Source organism: Geotrypetes seraphini, chromosome 7, assembly GCF_902459505.1.
Source record: "Geotrypetes seraphini chromosome 7, aGeoSer1.1, whole genome shotgun sequence".
NCBI classification, from domain to species: domain Eukaryota; kingdom Metazoa; phylum Chordata; class Amphibia; order Gymnophiona; family Dermophiidae; genus Geotrypetes; species Geotrypetes seraphini.
Genome location: NC_047090.1, coordinates 22282033 through 22294197, shown reverse-complemented (window position 1 = coordinate 22294197; position 12165 = coordinate 22282033). Strand labels below are relative to the sequence as shown.

The 12165-nt window shown below is 43.3% G+C and overlaps 1 protein-coding gene across 4 annotated transcripts in view; it reads right to left on the bottom strand.

The window, feature by feature from the left end:
- STAB2 (stabilin 2) overlaps nt 1-12165 on the bottom strand; it is a 403506-nt gene that overhangs the window by 91156 nt on the left and 300185 nt on the right. For all 4 annotated transcript variants that reach the window (XR_004540109.1, XM_033951740.1, XM_033951739.1 and 1 more), the window contains one exon: nt 816-956. Coding sequence is in view for 3 of the 4 variants with exons in the window: in XM_033951740.1 (XP_033807631.1) it covers nt 816-956 (141 nt within the window). In the remaining variant the exon portion in view is untranslated. The remainder of the gene's footprint in view (nt 1-815; nt 957-12165) is intronic.

Below are 12165 nucleotides of genomic sequence, written 5' to 3'. Positions count from 1 at the left end.
GATCGATGTCCATTTGGGATATTCTGATGTGTATGTCCTTGACATTTCAAATATGCCCCTCTAAGCATAATACTCCTGACATCAGTATGTGGTTTCTAGTTCCAGAAGTAGCTGGTGATAGTAGAATTGATTAAAAAACAGGTTATAAAATATCAAAGTACCATGATTTTACAAAGTAGAATAACTTTAGAGCAAAATTCAAAGGTGATACCAAGTCTGTTTGGACTCCATAAATACTTGGAAATTTTAAACTTTAAAGACGTAATCCCATTCATTTGCAAAAAAAATCCTACCCTACTTGGGAAGGCATACATTTCGTGCTGATATTTCAGTGATTCCCTGGTCCTTGGGTAGGACCGGAATTAGTGACATTAAAACCAATGTTAGCTGCAATGTCTCAGACATTGAAAACACAATAATAATACTATCAATAATAATATAAAGGCAATATTAACTCTTCTGCTTCAAAAAATATTTATATATAACCTTCAGATACTGAGTGGCAGAAAAAGTATTCATGGTGAATCCAACAAAGCTGGATATGAACCTTCCTAATTAATTTCAGTACTCATCCACCTCAGCAGGGCTGTTATAAGGGTGGGCTAATAGGGTAACCACTTTGGTGCTAAGTTTGCTCTTTCTGAGTCAGTCTGCAAATACATAAGCCTGATAGGGAAGGGTGAGGGCATTACAACTGTTTTGTGCAAGAAATGCAAAGCATCTCAGTCCAGGCTTAAGCCATGTCCATGAAGTAAATCTTGTGCTACCTAAACTGGACAGACTCAATTTTTCACCTTTTATTTTATTTTTTTTACCTGTGAGGATGTGATTTGGATAGATTCTCCTTGCAGAGAGGTGACTGCTGTCATGGATGTCAGTTCACTAAAGAAAAGCTGTTTGCAGGTCACAATATGGTACTCGAGAATCTGAGGCATCAGTCCAATAGTTTTCCATATCTAGGAGTAAAAAGGAATTCTGAATTAAAGCTAAGGCTCAACGATCCCGGCAGTTTCCTATGTTTTCTGAAGCCATATTCCCAAATAAATACAGGGGGATTGTGCGGGGTTGGCTGCTAATAACCTATTTCCTCATGTATATGCTGCCCCACATGATAGGCCGCCCCATTCTATAGGCCACAGAAAATGGGGCGGCCTATCTAAAGACATCCCCGCCCCCCGTGACTTGCGAGAACTGACGGCAGCCATCCAAGAAGCAGTGCAGGGCCTGGCTGGATGCTGAAAAGATCGCTCCTGCCCTGCACCGCTGGCCGTGAGATTGGAGGAGGTAGCCGGCAGCCATTCAGCAAAGGAGGTATTTAAGGGGGATTAAAAAAGGTACAGGCATAGTGGGTGTGGACTTCGGGATTCATTCACTCAAAGTGTTGGCCTTTGCAGATGACCTATTATTTTTGCTAACTGACCCCGCTCACTCTGTTCAATATTTATTGCAAGCGCTTGACGAATTCAAATTTTATTCGGGATTTACGTTGAACTACCAGAAATCTATGGCCCTTGCTAGCCCCATAACACTACAACAGACATGGAGCGGTCACTTCCCATTTACGTGGGCTCAGACTTCAATTCGCTATTTGGGGGTACAGATCCCCCGAGACCTTACGACCCTGTACACCAGCAATATCACCCCATTGCTTCAAGACACCTCACAACATCTACAGAATTGGTCCACTTTTCCCTTATCGGTGGCGGGCCGGGTAGCCCTTTTTAACATGGTGCTCTTTCCCAAATGGTTATATCGCTTTCAGGTTTTACCTCTGCTGCTGTCCCATGCCCATAACATTCGTTTAACGAAAGAGCTACAGTGTTTTCTATGGGGTGGTAAGCGACCACGTATGCCCTTGCTACGGATGTGTTTGCCCAGGGATAGGGGGGGCTATGGTTTATTAAATGTACGTTGGTATGCTATGGCTTGCCAGATGAGACATATTAATGATTGGTTTAGAGGAACATCTGATTTTTCTGCTACACCACTGGAGTTATCTTTGCTGGCTCCGTTCCATGTGAGCTATTTTCTACATGTGGCGGATCCGAGGATGCGTCCTTTGGTGTTTCACTACCCCATTTTTACGCCGGCCAGAAGGACGTGGAGATGGGTCTGTAAAACAGCCAAATTGTCCTCTAGGGTGTCTTTATATTTGCCTATACAGGGCAATGGAGCTTTCCAGCCGGGCATGCAAAATGCCACCTTTCTTAGGTGGCAAGCACAAGGTCTACAATATCTTTTTCACCTGTTTTCGGAAGAGGGGAGCCTGGTCACATATGCCGAGCTGCAACAGACTTTTGACCTACAGGCTAATGATCTCTTCGCCTATTACCAGATCCGTCACTATGTTCAGTCCCTCCCAGTGGCTGCCCTTACTGAAGTCTGCAGGGAGGCACTTTCGGAACTCTTCAGCCTTTCAGCCCAACAGAGTATTCCTCTACAATTTCATATTGTGGGGATCCGGGATTGCCAACCAAGTACGAATCTGGATATATTAGTGACAGCGTGGGCTGAGGACTTGCATTGCCAGTTGACTGCTCAACAGTTACAACGGGTCCTGAAGAACATTCAGAAGGTGTCACCCAATATTACTCACTGGGAAATGCAATTGAAAATTGTTCTTAGACTTTACATTTCACCGGAACGTGCAGCCCGGATGGGGATTACTGCGTCGCATTCTTGCCCGAAATGCAATCAGGCTCACGCATCTTTGAGTCACATGTTTTGGACCTGCCCCGCAATCCAGCAAGTTTGGAGACATCTTGGCCTATATACTACATCGCTTTGGGGAAGGCGATGGCTTCCGCAACCGAGGGCATTATTTGGATTTTATAATATAGCCTCGCCCAAACCCAGGGGAATGTTAGCATTTATCTCCAGAGCCCTTTTGATGGGAAAAAAAGCCATCCTCACCAACTGGCTCTCCCGTGATCCACCGTCATATGCACATTGGAGATCCCTAATGATAGTGCACGCAACACTGGAGAGACGCATGGTAGGAGACTTGACTCTTGGCCCGGGTCGCAAATTTTGTCAGGTGTGGGAGCACTTCTGGCAGGACCTCACACCACGTGCTCGCAGTAGACTTTTGAATCTTTAAGATTTTATTCCCACTCTCAGCTGTTGGACTGGCCATGGACTCTTGGGGAGGGGAGGGGGGGGATGGGAGGGGAACTGATTATATTGTTGAAAATTATATGATTATATTGTTATTTCCTAAATGGTACTACTGTTTGTATTTGCTTCTTACTGCTGGAATAATAAAAATCATTTAAACATAAAAAAGGTACAGGGGGATGTCTTTAGATAGGCCTCCCCATTTAAGCAAGCTGCACCCTATAGGCAGGGTTTGTAAAATCAATGTATAAGCCGCGGCTTATACCTGGGGAAATACGATAATATTCAGTGACACCTAGGGGGAGAGGCTCAAAAGCTTGCCATGGAAGTAAGACTAGGGTTGACATCAATATACACAGATTTGTATTTTCAAATCTAAGCCAGGGGTGTCCAGTAGATTGCTCGTCTCAACGTAAGAATAGCCTTACTAGGTCAGAACAATGGTCCATCTAGCCTAGTAGCCCGTCTTCAGGGTGGCAAAAAACACAAATAGCTGCAACATTCCATGCAAACTCTCAAAGAATAGCAAGATTCCGGAATCCCAAATAATAGTAACATTCTATGCTACTGATCCAGAGCAAGCAGTTGCTTCTTCCATATAGGGCCGGATTAAATGATAGGCCCAGTAGGCATGTGGCTAGGGCCCAAAATTGTGAGGGGGGGCCTGCTAAAGGAGGGCAAACAGATCAACTCACCGTCATATTTCCAATTTTTTTTTCAAACAGAAACTGAGGGAGGGTCAGACAGCCGACAGCAAGATCGGGCCCCCCAGCATAGACAGCAAGATCAGGCCCTCCCGGCATAGACAGCAAGATCGGCAACGGCAAGCTGTGCTCAGCCCAAAGCTTCCCTCTGACGCAAACTGCTCAGGCGAAAACAGGAAGCTGCATCAGAGGGAAGCTTTGGGCTGAGCACTGCTTGCAGTTACCATTGCTGATCTTGCTGCCTATGCCGGCGGGGGGCCCGATATTGCTGTCTATGTATGTGTGTGTGTGTGTGTGGGGGGGGGGCCCCAATCTTACTGTCTATGCTGGGAGCTCGATCTTGCTTTCTATGCTGGGAGACCCATGATCTTGCTGTCGATGCTGGGGCCCGTCGTTGTCATTTAGGTGAGAGGAAGGGAGGGAAATGGGCCTGGGGTGGAAGCTCAGAGCGGGAGAGATAGAGAAGTCGGCAGTCGGGCAGATGATGGAAGTGGGAATAAGGGAGAGAGAGAAGGGGGCAGGGCAGATGATGGAAGTGGGGAGAGAGAGAAGGGGGTAGGGATGATGATGGAAATGGGGAGAAGGGGGCAGATGATGGAAGTGGGGAGAAGAGGGCAGATGATGGAAGTGGGGAGACAGAGAAGGGGCAGGGCAGATGATGGAAGTGGGGAGAAGGGAGAGAGAGAGAGAGAAGGGGGTAGGGCAGATAATGGAAGTGGGGAGAAGGGGGCAGATGTTGGAAGTGGGGAGAACTTGTGCCATCAGGGTCAGGAGCATGTGGGAAAGCAGCGGTGAGGAGGTGAGGGGGCAGGATAATGCGATGGAATAGGGGTGGAGGAAGAGAAGGAGAGAAGGGGCAGATGATGGAAGTGGGGAGAAGGGATAGAGATAAGAGGGCAAACAGATGTCAGTTGAGAGGGGAGAGCAGATGCTGAATGGAAGTGGAGAAAGATAACACATACTGGATGGAAAGAGGGGATAAAGAAAAAGGGCATATGCTGGATGGGGGAAGAAGAGAGTTAGTGAGATAGTGGAGGGGTGAAGGAAAGGGTGGCAATTGGTGGGTAGACACAGTGAAAAGAGGGATACTGAGGACTTAATAGTAAGAGATAATTCAATTTAGACAGAAGCATAAAATAGAGAAGAGAGAGATGCCAGAGCATGGGGAAAAGGAGGAAGGAGACAGAAATATCAGATCTGAGAGAAGAAAATGAGAAGAGAGAGGGGGAAGGAAGGAGAGATGGAAGGAGAAAGATGCCAGACCATGAGGGTAACAGAGGGAAGAAGATGGATGCCAGCCCAATGGGGCAGGGGGAGGGCAGGAGGAGAAATGGAAAGATGGAAGGAGGTTGGCAGACAATTTCTGAAAGGGGCAGACAGTGGATGGAAGGAAGATAATGACAAGATGAGGAAAGCAGAAACTGGGAGACAAAGGTTGTTAGGTGCCATCAACTCATGCTTGAGTCCTAGTCCAATGTTAGATGAATATTAGAGAAGAGCACAGAATACCGAAACACTCTATACCTTTGCTTCATTGACTACAGCAAAGCTTTTGACTGTGTGGATTATAATGAACTCTAGTGCAAATGGGAATACCCAAACACATAATTCAGCTGATAGAGAGCCTATATGAAAATCAAGACGACAAAGGTAGAAAAAAAAATATTTTTTAAAGTTTTTTTTGCTATAGGATACAGTAGTATTGTAGCTGTGTTGATAAATGTTTATAAACAGAAAATGGAAATACGGTGATCGTTTTATTTGACTAATTTTAATACATTTATGACTAACTTTCAGAGACCAAATTCTCCTTCCTCAGGTCAGGACAGGATACTATAACAGCAATATAGTTTACTGACCTAAGGAAACAGGGTTGACTTCTGAAAGCTAATGAAAAAAATGTATTAGTCCAATAAAATGGTATTATCTTATTTTCCATTTTTTGTTTTATTTTTATTTGTTAATTTGTAAAATGATTTGTTATGTCTCTTTTTTCAAATTTACATCTGTATCTTAAAATTTTTGTTCAGTATTGGGGGATATGCACCCCTGTTTCTTCACTCCCTAAACTGTACCGTTCCTTCGGTTTGTAGCACAAGCCAGCATGCAGAATGCTCTGCACTGCTCCGATGGTCATAGAATTTCTATGATCGTCAGAACAGCACAGAACATTCAGTCCGCCAGCCAATGCTAAAAACCACTTACTTGCTTTTGTAAAAAGGGGGGGGGGAGGTTAGTTTGTGATTACTTATTCCATACTGGGTGAGGGTGATTCTGTGTCCTGTGTATATGAAAGACATGGTTTTCTGTTAGCATTGACCAGCCTTGTTTGGTGAAATGCATCAGGCATGGTTCCTGACAGCACCTTGAATAAACTTAATTTAAATCTCCTTATTGTCTGCCGATCTTCTTTTGTTCCACATTTGATTCTTTGGTGGACTGCTTGCCTTGTTGTTTTGTTACAAATTAACATACATGGAGTGGAACGTACCAGATGAGTTACAGATTTGGTTGTTTATACATACATATGGGTTAAAGTTGGACGACAGAGAGGCAGTTGAGAGGAGTTGCAAACTTGGTTATTAATATAGACTTATGTTTCAGATAGTATTACTGCTTTACAATGCATTTGAACACTTTTATATATGTATGGAAAGGATTCAGAGTTAAAGTCCTGGGCAAGTTGGTGGGAAGGGAAGGAAGGGGGGATTTGTTCAGAGATGTTTGGGGCTTGCATAGAACTAAAACTGTACACTGGCACTGGTATGGTAATTTTTGTTGTTTGTTTTGAATTTCACTATTCCTAATGTAATGTAATGTAATGTAATAATAAAAGAAAGAAAAGAAATACAAGTGGAAATAAAGAAGTAAATAAGAAAACAGGTAAATAAATGGGGGTGGGGGTGGGGCAGGGGCAGGGCTAGGGAGCCCAGTGTACTTGTGTGTCCAGGGGCCCTCAAATAATTAATCCTGCCCTGCCTCCATGTCTCAATAACAGTCTATGGACTTTTCCTCCAATATACTTTGCGGAAGTCCACATTCTTAATGCTTTAAGTACCATATTTTAGACTCCTGATGCAGGTTATTTAAGCCGAAACACGTATCGAGTCTAACAGAAACAAGTATTATAATTTGTGGACACATAAATTCAAGTGCATGAATATCATAAGGGGTTGTGGCCAGAGGAGGAGCATGGGCAAGTCATGAGTGTTCCTAAAAGTTAAGCACACTGTTATAGATCTAGGCCTGGTTTTCATTTGCCTTAATGGGTACATCTAAATGTTAGTCATGCCTATAGGTGCTAAGCATGATTCTATAAACTGTGCATAACTTCGGAGGCATTTTATAGAATCATGCTAAGAGCAGGTCTTTTTGGCTCTGATTTTTTAAGCATCATAGTGTGTAAAGAATATGGCCTACTTGATGTTAAAACCTGGAGTTTTGCTTATAGGTGGTACCTTTTATTTAAGATACCTTTGTAAATGTGTAGTTAAATATAAATCTCTGAAATATGTATTTTTTGAACTTTCACACTTAACTGCATTTCTGTCCCTAAAGTGTCTTGAAGGGGTTTGAAGTTTTTGAACTCTTAGAAATTAAATTCTGGCTCAGATGTTGGAACTTTGTTTTCCTAAGATTTTTGCAAGGTTGGTTTTCTTTATTCTAGCAATCAAGGATCTCAATTATTATGTGGACTTGAGATGGATTAGCCAAAAAGCATAGTTACTTACCGTAACAGGTGTTATTCAGTTCAGCAGGCAGATATTCTCATGTATGGGTGACGTCAATGACAGAGCCCTGGTATGGACTACTTTAAAAGTGCATCGCCACTTTAAGTCTTTAGAAAGTTTGCGATAGCCCGAACCGCGCCTGCACGAGTGCCTTCCTGCCCGACGTAGGGCACACAGACCCTCAGTTAAGATAAGCCAGCTAAGATGCCAACCCAGGGAGGTGGGTGAGTTGTGAGAATATCTGCCTGCTGTCCCAGTAGTAACTGTGCTTTATCCCAGGTAAGTAACTGTGCTTTATCCCAGGACAAGCAGGCAGCATATGGGTGACCTCCAAGCTAACAGAAATGGTATGGTGGGAGTGTTGGCTTTTAGGAAAATAAATTTTGTAATACAGATTTGCTGAAGTGCCCATCCTGTCTGGAGAAAGACTCCAGACAGTAGTGAGAAGTGAAAGTTTGAACTAAGGACCAGGTGGCAGCTTTACAAATTTCCTCAATGGGAGTAGATCTGAGGAAAGCAACAGAAGCTGCCATAGCTCTTACTTTTTGGGCTATGACACGACTCTCCAGTGCCAGTCCAGTCTGAGCATAACAGAATGAGATGCAGGAAGCCAGCCAGTTGGAAATCGTTCTCTTGGAAACAGGATGCCCCAACTTGTTTGGATCAAAAGAGACAAAAAGTTGGGGAGATGTTTGATGTGGCTATGTCTGGTCAATGTAATAGGCCAAAGCCTGTTTACAGTCCAAAGTATGCAAAGTGGTTACTCCAGCATGAGAATGAGGCTTAGGAAAAAAACACTGGTAGAACAATTGACTGATTGAGATGAAATTCAGTGTCAACTTTCTGAAGAAACTTTGGATGTGTACGCAGAACCACCTTATTATGATGAAAAACTGTGAAGAGTGGATCTGCTACCAAGGCTTGTAACTCACTGACCCTCCTGGCAGAGGTGAGAGCAATAAGGAAGACAACTTTCCAGGTAAGAAACTTGAGATGAGCTGTGGCCATTGGTTCAAATGGTTGCATCATCAAATTGGAAAGAACCACGTTAAGGTCCCCAGATAACAGGTGGAGGCTTGAGAGGTGGTTTAACATTGAAAAGTCCTTTCATAAATCTGGAGACCAAAGGATGAGCAGTAAGAGGTTTTCCCTCGACTGGTAGTGAAAAGCTGTAATAGCACTGAGATGGACTCTGATAGATGTAGATTTTAGTCCAGAGTTAGGCAAAGAAAGGAGATAATCCAACCCCAATTCCACTGCCAAGGAAGTTGGATCGTGATGATGAAGAAGACACCAGGAAGAAAACCTAGTCCACTTTTGTTGGTAACATTTTTGAGTGGCTGGTTTCGAACAGGCTGAGAAAGGTGTAATTCAGAAGAACTCAGCCCAAGAGAAACCAAGCTGTCAGGTGGAGCGATTGCAGGTTGGGATGTAGAAGTGATTCCTGATTCTGAGTAAGCAGAGTAGGAAATACTGGAAGAGGTATGGGATTCCTGGAACTGAGTTGAAGTAGAAGGGAGAACCAATGTTGTCTGGGCCACCGTGAAGCAATGAGAATCATGGTGGCTGCTTCTCTTTTGAGCTTGAACAGAGTTCTCAACATGAATTGGAAGGAATGCATATAGAAACAGGCCCGTCCAATCCAGGAGAAAGGCATCTGCTTCCAGACAGAGAGGAGAGTAAAGCCTGGAGCACAACTGGGGCAACTGGTGATTGTGAGGAGCCACAAACAAGTCCACTTGTGGAGTGCCCCATTGAGAAAAGATGGACTGGAGAGTCGCAGAGTTGAGAGTTCATTTGTGAGGCTGAAGAATCCTGCTGAGGTTGCTAGGAAATTCTTCTGCTAGGAAATTCTGCTTCCCTTGAATGTAGACAGATTTTAGGAAAAGGTTGAGAGCTGTCGCCCAAGTCCGGATTTTCTTGGCCTCCTGACACAACAGGAGAGAGCCTGTGCCTCCTTGCTTGTTTATGTAGTACATAGCTACTTGATTGTCCGTGTGAAGGAGGAGGACTTGGGGGCAGAGAAGATGATAAAAGGCCTTGAGTTCCAGAAAATTGATGTGAAATTTCTGTTCCTTGGCGGTCCAAAGACCCTGAATCTGAAAATTGTCCATATGAACCCCCCAGGCATAAGGGGATGTGTCTGTCATGATGACCTTGTGATGAGGGGGGGCAGTCCTAGTATTAAGGACTCAACTATGACCTGGAATTGAGTTTTCTCGAAGAATTTCCGAACTTGTCTTAAGTTTCTCATGACTAAGAATGACTTTTGTATTGTTTTATTGATTTGCGGTTGCATGGTGCAGCATCTGTCGATAGTTATTCCTAGCAGTTTTAGGGTGGTTTGTATGGGGTAGTTGATTGCGTTGATTTCAATGTTGGTTATGGTTGGTATTTTGTTGTTTTCTAGGAGGATGAATTTTGTTTTATCTGGGTTCAATTTCAGTTTGTGATCTTTCATCCAGGTTGCTATTGATTTTAGTGTTTGGTATATTGTGTTCGTCATGGAGAGTTCAGGTTGATCGAAGGGTATGAGAATGGTAATGTCATCGGCATAGCTGTAGGAGGTTATGCCTTGTTTGTCCAGGTGAGAGCTGAGGGAGGCTGTATAGAGATTGAAGAGAGTCGGGGATAGAGGGGATCCTTGGGGAACTCCGCAGGGGTTTGACCAAGGTTCAGATTTTTGTTTGTCTGATTTTACTCTATAGGTTCTTGATTTAAGGAATCCTTCAAACCATGTGTATACTTTATCTGTGATACCTATTGTATCCAGGATTTGTAGTAGAATGTTATGGTCCACCAAGTCGAATGCAGCGGTAAGGTCTAGTTGTATGAGCATCATTTTTTTTCCTGTGCTGAGATGTTGTCTGGCTGTGTCCAAGAGAGATCCTAGTAGTGTTTCCGTGCTGAAGTTGTTTCTGAAGCCGGATTGTGTGGGATGGAGTATGTTATGGTTTTCTAGGTAATTGGAGAGGAATTTGGCAACTAGTCCTTCTATTATTTTGACGTAGAGTGGAATAGAGGCAATGGGTCTGTAGTTAGCTGTTTGGTCTATCGGTCCTTTGGGGTCTTTGAGGATCGGAGTGATGATGATTTCGCTGAGTTTGGTAGGGTAGTGGCCGTTTATTAGTGAGATTTGTATCCAGTTTAGAAGAAGAGCGTGGAATTTTGTGCTGGATGTTTTTAGGAGATATGATGGACAGTTGCTGTATTTTTTGTAGTATTTGTTGAATTCAGGCCATTGTATGTTGGGGAATTGAGACCATATTCTATCTGCTGCAGTAGAATCTCTATCTATGGGGAGAATTGTGAATTCGTTAGGCTGGGTAGAGGTGTCATTGAGGGTAGCTCTTGCATTGGTAATTTTATTTTGGAAGTGTTCTGCTAATAGAGTGGCTGGGGGGGGTAGTATTGTTAGTGGTCAGGTAGGGTTTGGTGTCGATTAGGGCTTTTAGAATTTGGAATAGTTTATTGGTGTCTTGGGTTTCAGTGCCTATTAGGTTGGTGTAGTGTACTTTTCTCTTGTCCTTTAATTGTGATTTGTATTGTTTGTTGATTTTTTTCCAGGCGGATTTTGTATGATCCGAGTTCGATTTTCTCCATTTTCTCTCTAGTCGTCTACATTGTCTTTTGAGTTGTAGCAGTTTGGAGTCGAACCATTTATCTGATCTCCTGCTGGGTCTGGATTTGGTTTGCAGTGGGGCTAAATCATCAAAGGTGTTGGAGCAAAGTCTTTCCCAATGTAAGATGAAGTCTTCGGGGTTGTTTTCTAGAATAGTTTCATCTATTAAGACCAGAATATGGAGGGTTTGATGTGTTTGCATGAGGTGTATGTTACTTTATTGAGTTTTGTTATAGTTTTTTTGTTGTTTTTGGTCTAGTTGATGTTGAAAGTGTAGGTGTAGTAGTCTGACCAGATGGATCTGGACCATGTTCCGTTAGATGTATGAATTTCTGTTAAGGATGGTTGGTGGGTCATGAAGGCTGCAATATCAAGTTGGTGGCCTTTTTCATGAGTTGTTTGTGGATTTAGCATTTGGAAGGATAAGGCTTTGAGAAATGAGAGAAAGTTGTCTACTTGTTTGGATGATTGATCATCTAGGTGTAGATTTAGGTCTCCTAGGAGTAGGTTGTAGGTTACTATTAGTGAGTTTTGGTATATGAAGTCTTCCACTTCGGTTTTTGCTATAGACCAGTTTCCCGGCGCTATGTAGCAGAGAATGCAGTTTAGTGTGTCTTTTAGTGTGGTGCTTGAGAGTTGGCAAGCTAAAAGGTCCATGTACGGGTTAGATGTTTTCTCAATTATATTAAGGGTTAGATCTTGTTTGATTAAGATTGCTAGGCCTCCGCCTCTTTTTTTTTCTCTGCAGACCACTGTAATTTTGTATCCTTGTGGGCAGATTTCAGTTATTCTTGGGTCTGAGTCGGAGGTTAGCCAGGTTTCTGTGAGGAAAAGACAGTCCAGGTTTTCTTGTGTTATCCAGGTTTTTATAAGCTCTGTTTTTAGACCTAGCGCTCTGATATTTAAATGGGCGCATTTGAGTGTGGACATCTCTGTGTGATAGTTGTGGGTTGTGTTTGGATATATAAGTGATTTGGTGTGCTGGTGTGGT